This window comes from Ixodes scapularis, unplaced genomic scaffold, assembly GCF_016920785.2.
Source record: "Ixodes scapularis isolate PalLabHiFi unplaced genomic scaffold, ASM1692078v2 PGA_scaffold4__175_contigs__length_147842914, whole genome shotgun sequence".
NCBI lineage: Eukaryota > Metazoa > Arthropoda > Arachnida > Ixodida > Ixodidae > Ixodes > Ixodes scapularis.
In genome coordinates this window covers 5982903-6005067 of record NW_024609879.1, presented here as the reverse complement: position 1 = coordinate 6005067, position 22165 = coordinate 5982903, and the positions used below count along the sequence as shown (strand labels likewise).

The 22165-nt window shown below is 44.1% G+C and overlaps 1 protein-coding gene across 1 annotated transcript in view; it reads left to right on the top strand.

Moving 5' to 3' along the window:
• LOC8031770 (lipase member M-like) overlaps window positions 1-22165 on the top strand; it is a 50502-nt gene that overhangs the window by 1488 nt on the left and 26849 nt on the right. Inside the window, exon 2 of the mRNA XM_042293351.1 lies at window positions 21271-21496. Within this exon, the coding sequence (XP_042149285.1) occupies window positions 21271-21496 (226 nt within the window). The remainder of the gene's footprint in view (window positions 1-21270; window positions 21497-22165) is intronic.

Sequence of the window (22165 nt, the reverse complement as noted above, 5' to 3'; positions counted from 1 at the left end):
TCTACAGAGCTATAGGGAGCTCGGCAAATGATGTTTAGGCTTAAACAAGACAGTCTGCGCTGTGAATCTGTGTTGTGCAAAGTGCCGCAACATAATCTGTTCATTTCTTGTTTTTAGGCTTGAACATTTTTTCAGCGTTTCACCGAGCTTGCACCGTAGATTGCGACGATTAACTGTCCCAAGTACATTGCGGGAAGGTAGGTCGTCCAGACTTCCCAGTGTGTATGTGGCTTCCTGGGGCTCTAGCCTTCGTCAACAGCAAAAGTGCAGTCGGCACTAAACACTATTGGAAGAAATAAGCGACTGCCAGGCCGGCGAAACTGCGACACGTGGCGCTGCAATCTCTCATACAGCGTGAGCTAGATTGCCTAACGGATGACATATTCCTAACGCGGGGTAAGTCGGAATACATCAGTTGTTCCGAAGGCGTGCTTTATAATCACCAATTGTCTTCCCCTCAGGCCCTCGCCAGCATGCATAGCTGTTCCCAAGCGTCTATTTTTTTGCTCAAGAGCAGCGATATAATTTAGTTTTTACTGCTTCAACGCCATTGGCAGTTTAAGACGTTGAATTTGCAAAAATAACACATAATAATATCTGCGTGTTGTTTTTCTTTTTTTTTTTTTTTTTTTTGCAAACAATAACTTTCTAGCGGGCACTCTTATTACTGAAATGTGCGAACGGCCCGGGCACCCTCGCTCTCGCTGTATTCGCGAGAATGCAGCGCCACGTACGGTGATTTTATCGCTCCGATCCTCGACCACTTGCTGTAGTTTGTTTTTGTGCCGACTGTAGAAATAGAGTTTAGTGGCAAACACACAAGCATGCACCAAATGGTCGACATCCTTTTGGCTCCTCCAGTGTCACAGCTACAAAATCGACCATTTGCTAACCCGGGAAAACTGCGAGTGTTGTAAAAAAAGCAAAAAAAAAAAAGCAAAAAAAAAAAAAGAAAAAAAACATGGTTTCATTTTGCCAGTGGAAGAAGATATTTAGTGTTTTGTCGTGCTAGCATATCTAGGCATGGCTTACACTGACCTCGCCTCAGTTGTGGTGGCGGGCCTCGCTGCTGCGCGCGTACCTTCGGCAGCGTACGTTTCGACAATTGTTGTTGGCCTGAACAAGTAGAAAGGGTTGAGAATGACCACCGGAACAGGGCAATGACGTCACGTGCAAGCCTTGTGTATTCAGCGTCAAATTATTGTTGTCAAGGCTAGCGTTGTTCCTACAGTATCGTCAAAGCTACTTCCGCGAGCGCAAGGAAATTAGACTCTACGAAGCCTCGTGCACGCGGAGTCTGCAGCAGTCTGGAAGCTAATCTGGCCTTGACAACTTACCACAAAGTGGTTGACGACGAGAAAGCTTTTCTTTGAGCCGGGGAACGAAAAGGAAGCCTTTCAAGTTCCATTTACTGAAACAGTAGGCTGAATTTGGCCTCGTGAATTTTCTTTCCGTGTATCATATCATTGTCAGTGAGACCAGAGGACATCATTTTGCCTTGCAGAATGAACCTGACAGAAGAGGGTCCAACCCGATCAGACGGAACTGAAACGGGCTCGACGACTACGCTGAACCAGACATCATCGGTGTCGATTTACGGTTAAGGAAACCGCAGTCCCGACTACTGCTTCGCTTCGTCGAGTGACAGTAATTGACTATCGTCGATTATTTGTGCAATTTTTAGCTCAGTTAGTACGTTTGGCTCGCACAGACTGCGAGCCTTTTGCGTCATAAGGCGCGTTTTGTTTTGAAAGTTTTAATAGTAATATATTTAATAAAATGATTGTAAATTTAAGTATACATTTTGTTGAATCCTATCTTGATATGAAAAATACAGTATGTAAACTGACGCTTCTAAGGCGCTTCAGAGGGCCCGCAAAAATCGGTTTCTCGACGTATAGTCCAATTTACTACGCAGGTGCAAGCGGGTGGTGAGTGTAAGTAAACAAATCAAGGAATAAACTTATCGCGTTCAAAAGGAAAAAGCCAACAAACTAAAACCTTATCAGGGCAATCTACGCCGCCACTTCGCAGACGATGCACGCATGGAGAGAAGTGTTGTCGACAGATGGCGTACGCAGTGTCGAGGTAACGCCAACCTATTCGGTTTCTTTTGCGAGATCGTCTGCTATCTACTGGAATCGGCTGGCGTTCCCTCGACGCGGAATACGCTATCTGTCAGCAGCACTTCTCTCTACGCGTGCATCGCCTGCGAGGCGGAGGCGTAGATTGCCCGGATCAGGTTCTGCTTTTTTTTCTTCTTTTGAAGGGGTAAGTTTATTTCTTGATTTTTTTAATTACTTTGACCACCTACTTGTACCTCTGTAGTAAATTGCAGGGCTATACGTTGAGAAACCGATTTTTGCGGGCCTTTTAAGGTGCCTTTGAAACGTTCATTTACTAACAGTACATTGCAGGATGTCGACAAAGTAGAAAAAAAAAAAAATCAGCCTTTAAAGGGGTAATCACATGAGGGAGAAATCCCGGGGATTTCTCCTCGGCACGCGCATTCTTCGACGAAAACGTCAGGCTTTGCGATGCGCAAAAGCCTCGCGTTTTCATCTCGTGATGCACGCGTGCCGGGGAGAAATTCCCGGGATTTCTCTCTCGTGTGAATACCCCTTAAGCAACATAATCACATGTGAAAAAAGAAAACACAAGGGACTGGACGAGACAAACATCTTGCAGCTATACACGAACTCATCTCTGTTACGTCACGGCGCGGTGGTGGCGCGTCGGACGCACTTCCGGTCCGGGGCTGTGGGCGGAAGTGGCCATCTGAGACGTGTATTCCTCCGTTATTTTGAAAGTACCAGACAAAAAACTTGCCTTCTTGTCAAAATGCTGCGACTGGGGCTGTACCAAAAGGGTCGAGAAAGGTTTTAAGGTCAATTTTCATGCGCTCGGTTCGTCCGAGAACGTGGATATGTGCCGTGAAAAGGGAAAACCAGACGCCGTCGGACCACGCGATTGCTTGGGCGGGAAGCATTTTGGGTTGAATTCACGGATACTTCTGGCCATCAGATTTATTTGTTTTGTTCCAAAATGAACGCCGGAAAACCGTCAAGTTGTACGGACCACCTGCGGACTACGTTCAGTGCGTCTTCAAGTTCAAACGGTCGCCTGATCGTTCGAACTGTCGTCTGCTCTTTCAAACGTTTCTGCTTGTCGTCTGCTCTTTTAGAGGACACCGGCCCGTAGACCAAACGTGGGCCCGGTACTTGCGATAAGAAGTAAGTGCAGGCCTTAAAAGACTTAAGTTTGAAGGTTGGTAAGCAGGCTCGACGTAAACAGTAGACACAAGGAGATGTTGATCATTGTTACCAGTGGCCATCACCGACTTGTTATGCCTGATTCACTTGGTTCGATTCTGCTTGCGATTTTAGTATCGACGTCGACCATCTCAGCTACGGTTCACGCTCTTGCAGTCCGAGCGACGTCGCTACTGAAAATTGCGAGCGAAATCTCATCATGTGAATCAGGCTTTAGCGTACATTCTGCGGCGTCCACGCGGAATGAATCGCCGCATGTCAGATTATTCACACGAAGTTTTGCGGTGTAACGAGCCTCGTTAATTTCGCTGATGCCGCTCAAGTAGTCAGACATCGTTAGGAGGACGTAGAATCAACAATTCTAACGCGAAAAAGAGCGCGGGGACTCACACCGACGCCGACAACATCGCATTTCAAAGGTTTGTTTATGGGCGACGGCGAGCTTCTTGCCCACACCCCCATCGCGCATGCGCGGCGCCGGTGGCGTCCGCTAGGGGCGCTCCGGGCGCTTCGGGTTGTTTGTAAACATGAGTTGGGTGTATACTCCGTTCAACCCAACGCCTTGCCACAGCGGATGCAACGAGCCATCGAAACCAATCCAAGAGCGTGTGACTGTCACGTGACCTTGAAGAAGAAGCGCAGTGACGCGCGGAGGGCGCACCACGTTCTACGCTCACAGGGCTGGATTAGCTGCAGGATGTCTCGTAGCGTCCGGTTCGGACGGACTTAAGGTAACAGCGTCAACCTATTGACAATAGGGAGTTTTAGTAGACCGTGTTTCCGCCTGCGCTAACCCTCCGCTTCGAAGAAACCGCCACTGCGCCTGCGCGCCGATGGCCTTGACTGTAGAGTTCCGGGTAGCGGAAGGGCTTAGCGGAGGTGGAAGCACGGTCTACTAAAACTCGCTAGTAAAGCGCGAAAACCCGTTGAGGACCCGACGGGAAGGAGGAAGCAGAATGAGAGAAGGGAAAGAAGACAGCTCAATCGCCACACCTCTCCTTCTATCCCACCGTGCCCTAGAGCAACCAACGCCCCCTGGGGCCCTATATGCTGCACGGCAGGACCAAGCGGAACCAAGGGACCGCCGTGTAGCATATGGCGGCTGTACACCCTGGTTAAGAAGAGCAGGACAAGCTCTTTCCGCACACTCTTTCCACCGTAAGTGATAGCTGACAAGAATCTTTCGTACAAATTATAGACGGAACGTGAGCTTGTTTGCAAACCAAAAGCTCTCAAATTATGAATTCCGATAGTGTTGAGCTCAAGTGCATCAACGCCTGAGCCGCCCAGAGCGGGGATAACACCGCAAAGACGTCGGCCTGGCAAGGGAACATACGATTTACATGCGACGCTTGCAAAACACCATGTCTCAATTGCAGAGCGGTTCCAATAAAGGGCACCTTCCTATACTCCGTTCACTCCTAGGCTGACAGTGCGGTGGGAGCTACGCGTTCGCAGGACCAATCGACCGCCTTCTTTTCATAACCTGACATCGCTCTCGTGGGGCATGGGTATGGGCGAGAGCGTGATCACGTGGCCAAAGATCGGCGTATAACTGGTCCAACCGGCACGTAGCTTGTACCCCGCACACTCTCAGCTTAAGAGCAAGCAAAATGTAGATGGTGCCATATTCAGCGTTTGCGCGTATGTGCTCGTTTTGGTTTCAAAGCAATGACTATGTGCGCGCTAGGCTAAAGTTTGACAGAAAAAAATATACGCGAGTAAGCCCCCCCCAAAAAAGATAAAAAAAACAAAACAAACAATCACACAACCGATGACGAATGACAAATATACGCTTCTTCTCAGCTCAACTTCATTTCAAAACGTGGCGCCAAAACACGACAACCCGTCGAACAACTTCCTGCGTTCCGTATTTGTCTGCTTTCGTTTGACGGCGAGGCCCAGTGACCTCGAAAGCTCGGCGCTTCCTCCGCGACGTGAGCGGCGTGCTCCGTCTTTTCCGTGCTGTAGGCCACGTGATGTGATGAGTGAGCGACGTAAAGTGGACACCCGGCAAGGGAGTAATGTTATGGGATTGGCCCAGAAGTTGTTTGCATTCCACTGCGGCCTGTGCCTCTGTTGTGGAAGCTGCTACGGAGCTCGACGCTTTCAACCGGACGCGTTTCGAGGACCGGTGAGGAGACGCATCACTATTCTTGCGAGTAGTGTTCCCGACTAAATTTGAATATCCAACTTCACTTAAAATATGTGATCGGTGACTGTTTAAACACCTACTACATTTTCGTGCAAATCTAGATCCAGCACGCCCTCCTTACCTTTTGCCGTGCTCTGACCGCGCGCTTTCAAGGTTAGGCAGCTTGCACTCGAGGCGGAGCTTCTACTGGGTTGCTAACCTGTCATCGACTTTATGCCATTCTTGGGGGAACGACGGTGATTGAGTTCCCATTATTCATTCATAATAATAAGCATAATATCTTTATACAACCCCCAAAGTTTGCGGCACCACAGTAGGGCCGTTAGCCCATACCCGATGGCTGTAGCTTACTGATCATAACTCCTAATTAAATTTTTTTTAATAAGGAGTAAGTTCACATTTCGTAACTTTTGGTGAAAAAACAGTTGTGAATGTCATTCGCTTACTTTTTGAAACAAATAATAACAATATTTGTTCGGGGACCTCAACTACTTCGTTGATTTTGTGTTTCCAGAGCTCATGAAGTCCCAGAAAGTTTGGACGCGCAGGGTATATGTATCATTTGGTTTTTACCGATGCTCGTAAAATGGTTTAAGTTGAGTCTGCATTTAAAGTTTGTGGTTTAATTGCTGGCATGGAAGCCCACTATCTGCGATATTTCAACACGTTCGCGCACCTTTTTATTAAAAAAATGAATTGCATGCCAAAAGTGCACTTTGATGCAAATGCCACAGTTCATATAAAAATAGCGACAAACAAAATTTATTATAAGATGAAGGCCTTTCAGTTTCATCAACAATGCCGAGGGCACTTGGCTGCAAGACGAACAGTAGCAGAACTTTTAGTGGATTGCATACCAACTAGTACAGGCTAAAGTAAATTCGACTCTGTCCGAGAGAAAAATTTGCTCGTGAAGAACTTGGGCGGCATTCGTAAAAGAAACTTCTGACCAATGCAGAACGGCTGGTAACCCTGCGCCTTGAACGTCCACTACGTGAAAGTACCGGGTTCAGTCGAGACGATATAGCCCGGTTTCAGTGTTGCCAATTTAACGGGTTTCCCGATAAATTTAGCGTAGCTTTAGTTGTCTAGCGTGAGGATTTGAAGGTTTTCGTGCGGCGGGGTTTTTCGCGGTTTTCAAGTCAGATTAAGCATTACTTTTTTCTCTTACGGTCTACACTGATTTTAAGTTTATATTTATGAATCCTAAATACATTAATATTGTGCTAGGTTACAAGGATCGTCATCTTTGTTTCCTCTGTGCAAAATGGCTGACCGTAAGAGTCAAGTCGCACTCTCATGCATTCTGCAGAATACACGGTGTTCTCTGCAGGTACGATGACATCTACGGGCACACCTGAAGCATGTTTGAAGCCGCTTCCTACATGCTTTGAACACGTCTAAAGACGGTCTTTTATATCTCCAATGTGAAATGAGTACCATACAGGGAGTACCATGCACACCTCAGACAGTAAATATTTGGTGTGATGCATGGGAAGTGTGACCGTGACTTGAGACGCCATGCAGATGCGACGCCATGCGCTTGTGACGCCATGCAGATATTACAATGGCGAACCTTGAAACATGCTTTCAACTGATTTGTGCGCGAATCTAAGAATTCGGTTTCTAAGTATGTCACACGAAACGGTCCCGGTTAACTAGGCGCAAGGGTTCAGAGATCACGGGGACCGTAGGATTCTAAACTTCAAGATTGGTTACTGCACCGAATTTCCAGGCGACGTCATACGTGTGAGATACTTCTACTAGAAAATAGGACTTTTGGCGAAGCATGTGAACCTGGTCGCGGACGCTTTTAACTGTCACCAAGTACTGCACTAAATATAGGAACGATGGTGGTGTACCCCGGCAGGAATGGCGAGGCAACAGACCTGGTAACACTTGGTAACAGTAAGATGATGCAGTGAACATGTTCAGTGCATGGAAGCAATCCGAGACAGGCAAAAAAGCTCTCTTATGTTTTTCTTTTAATTTATTGTACTGTTTTAGTGTAATTATAGCGGTAAACTGCGCAAGAAGGTCGTTCTTTCAGCCTCCAAAATTTAGGGATCTCTCCAGAGGATTTTAAGGATTGCTGGGTTTTGATTTATGGGCTGGCAACGCTGCCCGATTTTTCGACTAGCATAAACTATGCACAGTAGAAAGCTAACGCACGCCAGAGGATGACGCTAGCGGTGAGAATAGTTTGCGAAAAGTTGACTGGATGGCGTACCTCGTTCAAAACATAAAAGGAAAACACTTCTTTATGAGATGATGCCCACCGGAGCTGAATTTCCTTAAAACAGAAAGTAACATTGTGAGTTCCTCTGTCATTCATTTCAGCAAAAAACAAAAAAAAACAAAAAATCTTGTCAGCAAGCGCGACATGTTTGGCCTCTCTCTTTCTGAGAAGTTTGTTTAACTGAAATCAATGTCACAGGCGCCCACCATGTCATTGTTTTTACAAACGTAGGCTTAGGTGTACGTTGGCTTATATATGAATTTCACCTTTCTCTTTTATCTTTTGATCCAGGTGACGTCATGTTCTCAGACACTGGCATCCTATCTCCACCGCTAGCGTCACATACTTAAAAATGTGTGGTTTATTTACGCGGACCGAAATCAATTTTCTCGACCAAATCTGTTCCAGAACGAATGTCGGCGCACCGGTCGTTTACACCGGAATCTTCGACCGACGGGCGGTTCAACGATATATTACGGAGTACTAGCTGTGGCGTTATTGCCGCGTGAATGATCGAGAAGATAGGCGTCTCCTTTCGTCTCGAAGATTCGCGCACACTCACACCCCGAGCGTAAACGATATGGAGGCCAGGATCACCTTGCTTAGTCAGTCTCGCCCTTATTCTTTCCCGAACATTGTAGGTCAAATATTCGAGATGATGAACATAGGAGATAAAGAGCCGAGCGCCGTACTGCCCATTTATTCGCTGATTCTCTCTCGCGATAGCCAGCTGATACGCCGACGTAGCGTCGCTCACTGCTGCTGCCGTCGACGCTCGTTGTTGCTTCCTCGACGTGTGTTCTTCTTTTCCGTTTCTGGCACGAGTTCGCTCCCATTAAATCTTTTGTTCATTCCGTTTTCTTCTACCTCATCGTCATTTCATTCGTGACAATATCAGCGAGAGCGAGCGAGTGCGTAGCTGAGCTCACTTTCGCTGAAGACACCGCAGCGCTCCGTGACACGGCGCTGACTGGCCCTCCGGTCGACACTCCCGTGATATTGTAGTAAACAAAAAAAAATGCAAAGGTGCATTTCTGCGTTTCCTTTGGTTCAGAATATTGCTAATGCTTGTCTGTTCGCACGTTTGTTCAGTCTACCCTAGAAGATGCTGCCAAGCCCACAGGTATGTTCTGATTTTATGTCAGCTATAAATTCACTAATCAAGTTGACCTTGTCGGGCGACGTTGAATTGAAACCCGGGCCTACAACAGAGGAATCGCTCACTCAGGTTCCGGAAAGTCACAACAAAATGGCTCAAAGCGTAGCGATCATCAAAACTGGGAAATCATTCCTCGATGAAGCACTAGAAAAACTTGCTAATCGCTTAGACTCCATCGACCTGTCGGTCGATAGCTTGCGCACGAAAATTAAAAAATAATTCAATATTGCGAGATAAAAATATTGGACCTTACATATTCGGTTCCATAAATTGAACTCAAACTAGACGACCTCAAAAACAGATCACGACGCAATATTCTTATAATTTACGGGATTCCTGAAGTTGCTAACGAAACCTCCCACGGCTTAAAAGAGCATATCACCGTAAACAGACTTGAAAACATTTTAGGTGTAAGGGTTGCCTCCATTGAATGCATGCACAGGCTCGGACGAGAACAACGAAAAAAAGTGCGACCAGTCATTATTCGTTTGCCACTATTACAATGAAAATATGTCTTTATTCAAAAACGCTTCGAAACTAAAAAAAACCCGCATATTTAATGGCGAAGACTACTCGCGTCGTGTGCACTCATTGCGCCGTACTTTATGGGAAAGCGCACGAGCCGAAAGAGCAAGCAAACACAAGGTTAAACTTGTCTATGATAGTCTTTTCATTAATGGTGACGCATTCGTTTGGAACTTTGACACTGCTCAGCGTGAAAAGCAGCAGTTCGCTCTTTCAAGTTCACGACCGTGACGTAAACCTTCTGGATCGAGTAACTCTAAGCTGATAAATGTCAATGCTCGGATTATTCTTAACAAGCTTGGTGATGTCGTCATTTTATTGGTTGAACATGATCCCGATGTTGTGGTCGTCACAGAAACATGGCTGTCCAGCTCTATCGATGGCTTGGAAATTGTCCCTACGAGATATGAAATTATCAGAACAGATCGCTGCTCTCGAGGCAGGGGAGTTGCGATACTACTCAGAGACACGCTGAAGTATCCTGTTAGGAATAGCGTTGACGGCACTGAGTCCTCTTTGGCTCGAATAAACAATTTTTACCTCCCATTATCGTTGGCAATGTGTATGGTCCACCCGATTCAAATCTGTCGTTTCTTGAAAATTATACTCGTACCTTACGCCCATCGTGCAGAAAAACAAGTACGTTGTTTTTGCGAAAGATTTTAACCTCCCTAACATTGACTAAAAAAACCTATTTCCCCTGAATCACAACTGTCCTCATTCTGCCATCTTGGCTGAGACGTCGTTCAATCTAAACTTGTTCCAAACCCTCACCACACGCACACGTCTTCAAGCTTTAGCGTTAAGTACTTTTGATCTTGTTTTTGTTTCAAGTGATGTAGCACAGCGCTCTTTCTTGTGCGAGGTTTCGGAAGGCATCTCGGATCATAGTATTGTTGTTTTTGAGTATAATTCATCCTGTGTAGCGAGCACTAAACCTGCTCCTCCTAGCACGCGAACAGTGCACCATATTAGAAAAGCACTTGACGAAAATTTAATTGATCTACTTGATCTTAGACACGATGTTTTTTTTATCTTTATTGTTCTCTAGAAAACAATGTTAACGAAATTTGGGTATTTTTTCAAAACTTGGTTTATGAGTGTTTGAAGCTTAATCGCGAAACCCAAACCATGGATTACGCCCAATATTGTTCACTTAAAGCGTAGGAGTCAGAGACCGAGGAAAAATAAACACATTCTTCCTCTGGGTGAATACGATGAGAAGATGAAAGAGCAAAGTTTGGTACTAAATACACTATACGTAATAAAAATATATAATTTTTTAAGGTCTCTTTGCTTCGCTTCTTAAAAACAGACCCAAGAAAAGTTGGCGATACATTTCTGCTAAGAAGGAACAGGTAGATAAACTAGTCGTCGGTGGATCGGACATAACTATGGCCAAAGAAATCTCGGCCTCTTTTAACTAGCACTTTTTGTTGATTTGTTGTTGTTGGTTTTTATTTGCATCAAATACAGATTACATGATACTGGAGGCTTGTGGAAAAATCGGTCACAAGACCAGCTTGACAAAGCCACAGGCCCCCACATTGGCATCTGCAGCACTAAAAAGAAAATTATCAACATACCATACAGACTACAGCATTAACAGAAAAAGCAAGATAAACAGAATAAAGAGAAGCAACAATGTTCACACTCAAATTACGTAACATTTACGCAATTGTAGGATATCTTGAAAGGCATTATCAAGAGAAAAAAAAATTACTTACATGCACAACTAGTTTCACGTTTAATAATATTACACAGCATTTTTTACATAAGGAAAGTCGACTCAGGGCTGAAATAACGACGCAATGCTTTAAACGTAATATCTAAAAGCTCGACATTTTCGGCAGCTAATCTATTTAGTAACCTTGGCAGTTTGTTTTTCAACGTATCTTGCCCGTAGATTGTTCTGTAAGTGCTAACATTCCAAGGCTCACCATGGCGTGTTGTGTAGGCGGTAGTATTGCTTTGTAAGTTAGCTAGTCCTTTTAAAAACGATGTTTTAGTTTTTACCTCTTGTTTAAAAGTTTTAGAGAGCCGATAATCGTACATTTTATGAACCGGCAATACATTATATTTTACGAACAACTCATGCGTGTGAAAGTAAGACGGAATATTTTCAACAACTCTTAGGAATTGTTTTTGTAAGACATGTATTTTATGTAGATTTGCTTGAGTTGTGGATGCCCAGACTAAGTGGCAGTAGTTAAGCCTAGATGAAAACAAACTATTATAAACTAAAATCATAATATTTCGTGGCAGAATGTGCCGATTACGATAAACAAGTCCGACTATTTGGCACAGCTTAGCGGCTACGGAATCAATATGTGTATCCCACGACAAAGTTTCTTGAAAAACAACCCCTAGTGCTTTAAAACTAGAAACAACTGCAATGGGTGTCGAATTTAGCATTATTGGTCGATTTAACATGACACTCTTATTTTTACTACGAAATAAGACGGATTTAGTTTGTTTATATTTATCTTTAAGCTATTTTGGCACGTCCATTCGTCTAGTTTTTGTAACGTCGAATTTGCTTTATCGACTATCTCATTATATACATTTCCGGTTATTAATATGCTGGTATCATCAGCGTAAATAATCATATTAACATCTGATCCAACAGAGACGATGTCATTTACATACATATTAAAAAGGAAAGGACCCAGAATACTCCCCTGTGGTACACCGCAAGTAACAGGAAGTGGATCGGAGAAATGATCGTCTATACGGACTGTTTGTAAACGATGAAGTAGATAAGAGGTGATTAAGGATGCAGCCTTCCCTCTGAAACCACAACGTTGAAGTTTTTGAACAAGCAATGTATGATTTACATGATCAAATGCTTTAGTTAAATCTACAAAGATACCAAGAACCAATTTTCCTTCCTCGAGTGCGGTCAAGATTAGTTCTTTCTGCGCGAGCAGTACGGACTCTGTACAGAGTCCTTTACGGAAACCAAATTGAGATTTATTTAGAAGGTTATGCTTCTGCTCAAAGTCAATAAAACGGTTTAAAATTATTCTTTCTAACGCTTTTGAAAAAATTGGAAGTGTCGACACGGGACGGTAGTTTCCCATGTCATTTTTATCGCCTTTCTTATACAACACATTTATATGGGCAACTTGCATTCTCCGAGGAAAAACAGCTTGACTAAGGCAAAGGTTAAATATATGCGTTATGTAAGGGGCAAGAAGTTCAACAGCGTACTTAATTGGTTTTATCTGAAATCCATCAGCGTCTTTAGCCTTGCTGTTGCTTAAATTTATAATTGTAGTAATAACTTCTTGTTCATTTACAGGGTTAAGAAAAATAGAATTCGGGTTGGACGGAATGTTCACAAGGTTACAGTTCGTTACGGTTTTATTGACAATATTCACAAAATATTCTAACGTGTTCTTTCTTGACAACGGTTTCATACCGTATTCCCCAGGCTTTCCTGGTGCACTGCCAATACCTAACATTGCTGTTTCAGACGATGGAGCGTTCGCCTTGCTGCTAAGTTTAGATAATAAAAAAAGTGCGGGCCCCGACATTATTTCTAACGAGTTTTTAACAAGATAAGCCGAATGGTGCTCTAAGTATTTATACTAATTATTTGATATATCAGTAAGAATAGGCTCAATACTAAACGACTGGATATGCGCGAAAGTCGTTCCTATCCATAAATCAGTGGGAGTACTAGTGACACTAATAATTATAGACCGATTTTCTTGCTTTGCACGGTAAACAAACTGCTTGAACATCTAGTTCATAAGCATATTTATTATCCTTCGAAACAAACGATTTTATCTCTGCTGAACAATATCGTTTTAGGCGGAAGCTTTCTACGACTACGCAACTCGCAGAAACCTTTCATTACTTTTCAGAAATCATTAACAAAAAGGGACAGGCGGGACGTTATACTTTTAGATTTTTCGAAGGCCTTTGACCGAGTGTCACATCCAAACTTATTTTAAAACTATCCAAAATGGTACTAAATGACAAACCGTTTCTTCGGTTTACAGAGCACTCATGCAATAGGAACCAGTTTGTTGAGGTAAAAGGGCAAAGATCACCATCCCTGCCGGTACGTTCCGGCATACCACTGGGATCTGTGTTAGGCCCTCTTCTTTTGCTTGTGTTTATAAACGATCTAATAAAATACAATATAAATAATAATGTTCGTAAGTTTGCTGATTATCTTGCAATATTTTCTGAAATGAAATACGTCGCAACCAAGCTTATCTAAATTGGATCCTGGCCAAAATCGGCAATTTGTGCTAAACATGGCAAATGAGTTTAAACCTTGAAAAATGTGGCTATGACTATAACTCGCACACCGTCTTCTTTGTCCTTTTCATAAAGCTCAGAAAGTGTTCGTCTGCAACAGGCTTTATATTTTAAATACTTTGCTGTAACTATAACTTCTGACCTCAAATGGAATATCCACATTGACTTGCTGTGTCATATAGCGATGTTTAAACTTTCGTATCTTAGACGTAGCTTAAGCCACTACAGCAGCAACAAAACTAACAGCTTACAAAACACTCGTAAGGCCCCTCTTAAGGCTGCGGTCCCACGGCAGCCATCTTGAACAAGGCGTTAGTTCAACCAATAGATGGCGACACGCACCCGTGGGGTGGCCGAAACATTGGTTCACAGTGGGATGGCTCGAGCACCATCACGTTCCCCTCGTGGCCTTGCTCGCGCCGCTGCCAGCTGTGCTCAGCTAGCTCAAGTAGCGTGGCCCAGCAAACGGATGTATGCGAGAATGTCAGGCTGGGTATAAATTGTTCTCTGATATAGGGACATACGGTTCGGCGGTTGTAACGGGCTTTCGCAATAAATCTTACCAAGAAGGAATCAAATCTTGATTGACGTGTCAATATTCTATCAATGAAAATTTCCTCTGCAGGAATGCACGTTCAGTAGACTCAACCAGTGGAAGCGGACGTCAAGTAAACTGCTTCGCGATTTACGGTACTTACCTGACCATTTTAATGGCGACTAAAATAACGTCACGAAATATTGTGTTTCACGGTGTCCGGAAGATGTTGTAAAGGTTGTTACATTATAGTTTCCGAAAAACAAACGCCGTTGCAATATTTTCGGAAGTACTGACACACATAATGTTGTAAGTACAGCTTAGGAAAACCATCAGAAGAAATAGGAAGACGTTTATTTGCAATGAAGACGCTATGAATGAACGGCGTTTAGCGACGGCAAGTTATGAGCGTTCGGGAATTTATAAGTTGACGTGATTGGTAACTATGGACATGCGAACAATGAAGACCAGTTTTGTCGGGAGATGGTGTTGCGGTGATGACCTGATATCGGACGACTCATGGCAGACGAACAAGCAAGTTTCTTCTCAGCGAATGGTAAGTGTCCAGTGTCAAGCACAACCCGTGGCTACCAACGTTGTCGACGTTTCGAACACTTGCCGCTTTCGACAAAAGTCCTGGCACCTGGGCTAACTTTGAGGAAAGACTCGAAGTCTTCCTTGAATTCAACGCCATCATGAGCAGTAACTGAAAACGATCCACTATTCAGTCGGTGGGTGGCGAGACGTATCCATCTACGGAGTCATGGGCGATGCGTGCTCTAAGTGGCTGGAAGTTTACACGATGCCTGCCACGACGTCCAAACACGTCATTGACGTTCTACGGTCTCTTTTACCTACTTTTGCCCTACCGAAAATACTTTTCTCTAATAACGCGCAAATTTTTGCTTCAAATAAAATAAACAAGTTTTTGAAGAAAACAAATCGGCATGAGGCATCACATTAGTGCACCATACCATCCTGCAACTAACGGGCAAGCAGAGCAGATGATTTGCGAAACGTAAAAAAGCCCTTTTGAAGCTTACGGAAGAAGCAGTTCAGTGAAGAATCGCCAGGTTCTTGTTCCGGCAGCACGCGACGGTCTCATCTTACACGAAAAAAAACCCGCCGAAGCAATATTCGGCGGACGAAGAGCCACACCCCTCGATCTCATATTACTGTAGCCTACGAATAAAGATCGAGAGATTCCCAGATAGAGAGTAATGGCAGTTTAATCGGTCGTACAGCTCGTCTACGTGAGGAATTTCAGCGGAAGTGGGGCCTTCCATGTAAAACCAGAGTAGAAAAGGCTCTATGTTGGTTGACCAGGAGGTGTCATCTTTCTGAATACGTTGGATATCAATGACCTTCAGTGTAAATATAACTAAATCACAAAACTCTCTTTGTGTAGTGTTTAACTGCCCTTGTATTTGATAGTAGAAGCTATAGTGGTGATATGGACCTTTCACACCAGGCTCCTTTTTCTTATTTTTCGCCTCATACTCCTTTGCGGTTTAAGTATGCTTCAAGAATCTTTTGGAACGGGGACACTTTACGTCAACGAGGCCATTTGTTCCAAGTAGTCAATCAGGTAATGCTGCTAGAAATCCGTCCCTCATATTAACGAATAAGCCGCACTTCTGCACAGTGCAGTTTTCCTGTTCAACGTACAGTTGTAAAGCAGCATCCTCATTGATTCTACCTTATACTGTTGCGGGTGAAGAAAGTCTTTGGGTACACGATACTTAAAACAAGTCTGGCACTGTACGTTGTGGTTCGACACCCACTAATGTCGTCGTCCTTACGGAGCCTCATCAATTAATAATTACCTCGTCACCTCATATTGCTCTTCATCAACAGTCAGTACAATAGGCTACCGCCATATTACAATCCAAGAATTGAAAAATTTAGTCGTTCAGTCCTTCAACAAGTTTATTATTTATACATTGTTATTACGTTACATTACCTCGAGACGATCAACGTCCATCGTCGATCTTCAAATACTTATACCTGTATATAAATTAGACGCACAAGAAGGGGGGGGGGGGGGGGGGTTGGTGGCCGAGTGTATGGTCTAGCGCACACCAGCTCGGAGCACTTGGAGCGAAAGCTCGCGCTGCAGAACCCACCCCGCCCCTGCCCGTTTCGATCTGGAAGAGCATCGTACCGGCGTGCGGTCGTGTATCACTACTGCGTGGTGCACGTTAAAGACCCCAGGTTTGCGGCTGTACCGCACTGGCTAAATTGTTCATCTACAGCTGAGACACCAGACGCCCACTAAGGCAGACTAACTTCCGGCTGTATAAACATACACACAACAATTTGCAATTGGACGCATAATAACGAAGAACACAGCGTGCCGCATCTTTTCTTTTGGTGCAGGGGGATCGGTGGCCGACAATAAAGAAAAAAAAAAAAGGATCGGTGGCCGAGTGGTCTAGCGCACACCAGCTCGGAGCACGTGGAGCGAAAGCTCGCGCTGCAGAACCCAGGGATCCTGGGTTCGAGCCCCACCCCTGCCCGTTTCGATCTGGATGAGCATCGTACCGGCGTGCGGTCGTGTATCACTACTGCGTGATGCACGTTAAAGACCCCAGGCTAGCGGCTGTACCGCACTGGCTAAATTTCTCATCTACAGCTGGGAGACTCGTCGCCCCTGTGAGGCAGACCAAGTTCTAGGCTGTATAAACAGCCTAGAACCCAATTTTTTCCTTTTGGTGCCTTCTTTTTTTTTTTTTTTTAAACCAGCGCTAGCTCGTGCGTTCTTTCTTTTGAGACGGTTAGAACGGTCGCACATAGTAGTAGTAGTATAAAACGTTTATTTGAACCGCTTTAAGGGGGAGGGGGAGAGGAATAAGTCAATGTCATCGCGGCCTGGACTCGCGGTATGGGGGAAGGGAATTATATATGTACTTCTATGCCAGCTTCGTGGATATAATCCAGAAGCGTGCGTAGAGTTTGATATTGCTTATCTGGAGGGCCTGGGGGAAAGACCCAGTCCTCCATGGATGTCACCCCGTCCTCTAAGTGCTTCTTCCTTGTTGCCTCAAGGCCTTTGCAGCCCCACAACAGGTGAACTAGGTCGACCGCATGTTGGGGGTCCTTGCAGTAGCAGCATGTCGGTGGTGTGCGCGCCTTTCCCCACGCTGCTCTTCTGTTCGGCGTGCAGGCGGTATTGGTTCTAATGCGATTTAAGAGCACCCTCGTTCTCCGCCCAAAGCCTCGCGGCAGTGGGTCGGAGATGGGTGGAAGGTGTTCCTTCAGCGCAGTACGGGACGAAAGTTTGATCTGCTGTTTAGCTTCGTCGGGGTCATAGTCGTCTTCGTCATCTTCGGGTGAGGAAGATGCGTAGCCGTGATCGTGAAGGTGGCAGGGCGGCTTCTGCGTCTCGCGGAGTGTAACTATTAGCGCGCGAGCTGCAGAGTGGGCCTGCTCATTGCCAGCTATGCCTGCGTGGGCGGGCGCCCAGGACAGCTGGACTTTTGTACCTTGCAGAGAAAGTTGGAGGGCCATCTCTTTTATGGATTTTGCTCTCTTGCAGGGGCTGTTCCTATTTCTGCACTCGGTGAGCGAGGCTACCGAGTCCGTAAAAACGTGGAGCTCTTTTGGTCTAATGGTTGTGTTGTTGAGGACTGTTTCAATCGCATATTGAATCGCTCCGAGTTCGCCACCCTTGACGGAGGTGCTGTTTGGTAATTGTTTGGAAGATATAATTCCTTTTCCTGGTATTGCCACTGCGACCGTAGCAAGTTGGTCTGGGAGTGTCGCGAAAGCCGCGTCTGTGTAGACGGCTAGCTTCTCCGCCGAGCTTTCCCAGGTCTGTATTCGTTTGTTTTGGCTACTGGCTTGCGATTTCTGACGATCTGGATGTCTCAAGCTCGCGTTCTTTGGGATGGACTTGCCTTCTACGAGGTCGATGTAGTCTAACCAAGGAGGGTCGTTTTCTGGGAAGTCGGGAAGCGGGAGTTTAAGTGCTTGAATCAGACTGACAATGGTTCTGCCGGGTCGTGAGTGTTGCAGTCGTTCACGGTGGGCGGCAGACATAAAACCCGCGTTTCTCCTACCCGCCCGCTTCCTCCTCTCATTATGTGTATTTTGTTGTAACTAAATAAGCTATAATGATGGTGTATTATTCATATTTACTTTCAGTTTCAGTCAGGGAAAAGGAGTTTCGCGCGAACTAGAGCCAATAAATGAGCTGCGCTTAGAGTATCGGCACTCTCTTCCCCGACAGTGTTGTGAACGCCGCCATTTTGTTGCTTCTGCAGAGCAGGCGCAACTGCCGATCGTCATGATTCAAAAGTGCGACGTCCTCAGCATTAGATTCGGTGTTAGGAAGCTGATGTAATGTTGCTTTGCTTTGTCGAAAACTGTTTAAAGTGGAGGACGGAAAAGCGTTTCTTGTGATTTCAGATAAAGCTTCAAATAACTGGCAACCATGATTTTAAGCCACAATAAGGTCAAGTGTCGCTACTCTGAAGCGTAGCTTATTTAATGACACTATTCATGCTCTTGTTCAAGAGGCTTGCAATACTTGGGGGGCCATGACGTAAGCCCCGTGGATTCCACAAGCCACTACCTTTTGACACCTGCCTCTTCTTCATTGTTCCCGCTTGTGCCAGTAAATTAGCTTGCGGTTCCGAGTAACGACACTTGGCTTAAAATTGCGGCTTAAAATCATGGTTGCCAGTTATATGGAGCTTTATCTAAAATCACAGGAAACGCTTTTCCGTCTCTCACAAATGTTTAAACAACCCGCGACAGAGCATTTCAATATTGCATCAGTTTCCTAGAACCGAATCTAATGCTGAGGAAGTCGTACTTTTGGATCATGATGATCGGCAGTTGCGTTTGCTCTGAGCAAGACCCAAAATGGCGGCGCCCAAACCAATTTTGGGGAACTGAGTGTCGATACTTTAAAGCTCATGTAGTGACTTTAGGCATAAAGTGAACTCGGGTGTATTATTTTCCTCTTCGTCTTTATTGTTTATTGATTTCAATCATATCGAATAATGAACGCATTATATCACGCTACGCTTGTGTAATTATTTGTCTTAGATTTATTAGCCTGACCCAATACTTAAACCATTCATTTATCGATAGTAAATCTTCCAATATATTTTTTAAATGTGAAGGTAAAAAGACACGGAGATTGATGATGATACAGATGCCAACGCCGCCCTCGGAAATTTTTTGAACACTAGAAATCAGCAGTTTGTCTGCCATCCGCCAGGTAGCGCAACAAAACACCCAAACAGTTTTTAATTGTTTTTAAAATTAGCTAAGCTCTACACCTAATAAGAAACCAAAGCAAGATCATTGTGAAAATTGAATATATCGCAATGTATATCTATTCCAAACAATAAATGTTATTAAATGCCAATAAATCTGTGTGATGTCCAAAACAGATATGCGTCAAAAACAGGTAAGTTTGAAGGGCTCCTGGAGCATTATGACTTTGAAAATGAAAAAAAGCCATCGTCCACCTCTTGGGCAACCATTGTAGCTCTAAATGTTATAAAATATTTTATCATAGTTTAATTATTTCTTCAGCGGCATTTGAACTACCACGACTCGAAGCACAAAAAAGTGCTACGTTTGATTTAAAATATCTAAACAAAAATATTTTACACAACATTACATTTTTGTCTGCATATTAACAATTATAAGCACTACATCTGTAGCTAATTTCATTGCCCTAGCGCTTGTCATTAAAAACATATTTGTGCTGAAAAATGTCAATTTTAGGACAATACTTGGAGGGATGAAAAAAACAAAGTAGTGCAAATATCAAAAAAGTGGATCGTTAGATTCTGCTCCGACATCATCTTAACAAAACTGCTATATTGGAACCGTGCTATCTTTAATGGATCGTTCATAAAACATGAACTAGCGGAGCAAGTGAGGGTCCGCGCCATCATATTCGCAACGCTACAAATGCGCATGAACAGTAAAATCCAACACATACATAATATCAAATGAAAGAGGACTGCATTGCCTTTCCAATGACATCAATCCCACAAAACAGTGTTTAAAATTAGATGAGTAATGGCCTGCCAAAAAGTACCTAAACTGCCACATTCAGTGGGACCGTGGCCTTAAAATATGCCGATATTATTTGGGATCCGCACACGTCATCAAACATAAACAAACTTGAAAGAATAGAAAAGGAAGCCCTTAGATTCATTTACAACAAATATAAAAGGGTAGATTCCGTGAGTACAGCTTACGGCGTAGCAGGTTTCCAGCCCCTTCAAACGCACAGGAAAATTAAGTCTCACTTTCTTATACACACTGATCAAAGATGGCTTTAGAATACAAGTCACGCTATGTCTCTCTAAAATTTGCGAGAAGCACACGAAACTACCATAGCTTATCACTTGCAGAATATAAGTGTCATAATGACTACTTCACGTTTTAATTTTTCTTAACACCGTAAACGAGTGGATTGAATTACCTTTTGATATTATAAGAGCATCATCTTCACAATAATTTAAAGTATCGCTCTTTTTATTATAGAAATGAACCCCATATTCTGGTCTAAAAATCTTGAATTACCGTGTTTACGTGTGAATGATGTTTTTCATTTCTTCAGTGCTCTGAATTTTGTTTTTCATTGCACTTGAGTGTGGTAGGTGATAACTTCTGACCGAGCATTGTCTTTCTATTGTTGCTACTTTTTGTTGTGTTAGCATTGTGTGAACTGTGAATTGTGGTTTCTTGTTAGTACAGTTGTGAATAACTTTGTTGGCACCGATATCCCTCATATTGTACCTTTCCCCCGGTCCTATAATGCCTTCCGTGAAAGGGTAGTGATATCTGCAAATAAATAAATAAATAAAAAATATTGTCAATGTAGGAATTTCTTTAGGGAGCAGTTCGTGAGCACAACCAGAACCGACATACAAGTTTAATAACAATATTTTGTTCATTTCACATCATCAATCTAGTGTTACGACAGATTAATGCCTTTAGCATATAAAAGTGTTTTTTTTTTTTTCTGGTCTCGTTGTAGTTTGATTCAGTGGCACGGCATTTCAATGAGACGAGAGAACGTTCGAGCCAATAAGTAAACATTTCAAAGTACGGACACTTAAACTACCTTGGTACTAGTGGTTGGCGACGACTCGTGCGCAGGCCGAGTTGATTCGAAGCAAGGGCTACGCCGCCGAGGAGCACCAGGTGGTCACGCAGGATGGTTACGTGCTCAGCCTGCAGCGGATACCGCACGGCCGATCTTCCGCGACGTCCTGGAAGAGCCCGCCTCCAGTCCTGCTCGTTCACGGACTCTTCTCTTCGGCTGTCGAATGGGTCATCAACCACCCGAACCAGAGCCTGGGTGCGTCATGATAGGATTCCGTGCTTTTGGGGTTTATCCAGCATCATATTCGGAGAGTGCTTTCGGGAGTTTATTGTTTACTGGAGTTTATCTTTGTTTAATTCCCATTTTTTCGAAATTCGGAGGTTAATTTTGCAGTGTTTCCTATTTAAAATGAAGAAGAAAATAACTCATATCCTTGCGTAAACGTATGTAAGACAAAAAGTAAAACGCGCTTGTATCATTTACTATTTATTCAGCTAGATTTGGCATTGGTGCCACTGCAGTGGGCAATACTAATTTGTTTCGGGACAAAAATTGCACGCAGGCGTTGCTTCGATAAACTTCGATACCTTAAAATTAATAAAGTCCCGGAGGTCGTCGCTGGGAAGCGCGTATTCATCCCATTCTATTCCACCAACCTACCCCGCGGCCGCGCGATGGGGATTGGTAAAGGATCTAATGTTTTATTTGCCCCTCTTTTCTATTTTATGCAATCTGTGTGGTCCATCGTTGTCACTGATACAGTAAGGCACAAATAATATGACACAAAGTGCAAACCAAAACAGTGGCTTTTGTCGTGACCTGAATAAACCTAGACGAGATAAGCGGAAGACTCCTTTTGTCAATGGTGCGAAATTTGTAAGTTAACTCGTGGACGCTTCCATGACAATTGACCTTGTGCGCTAA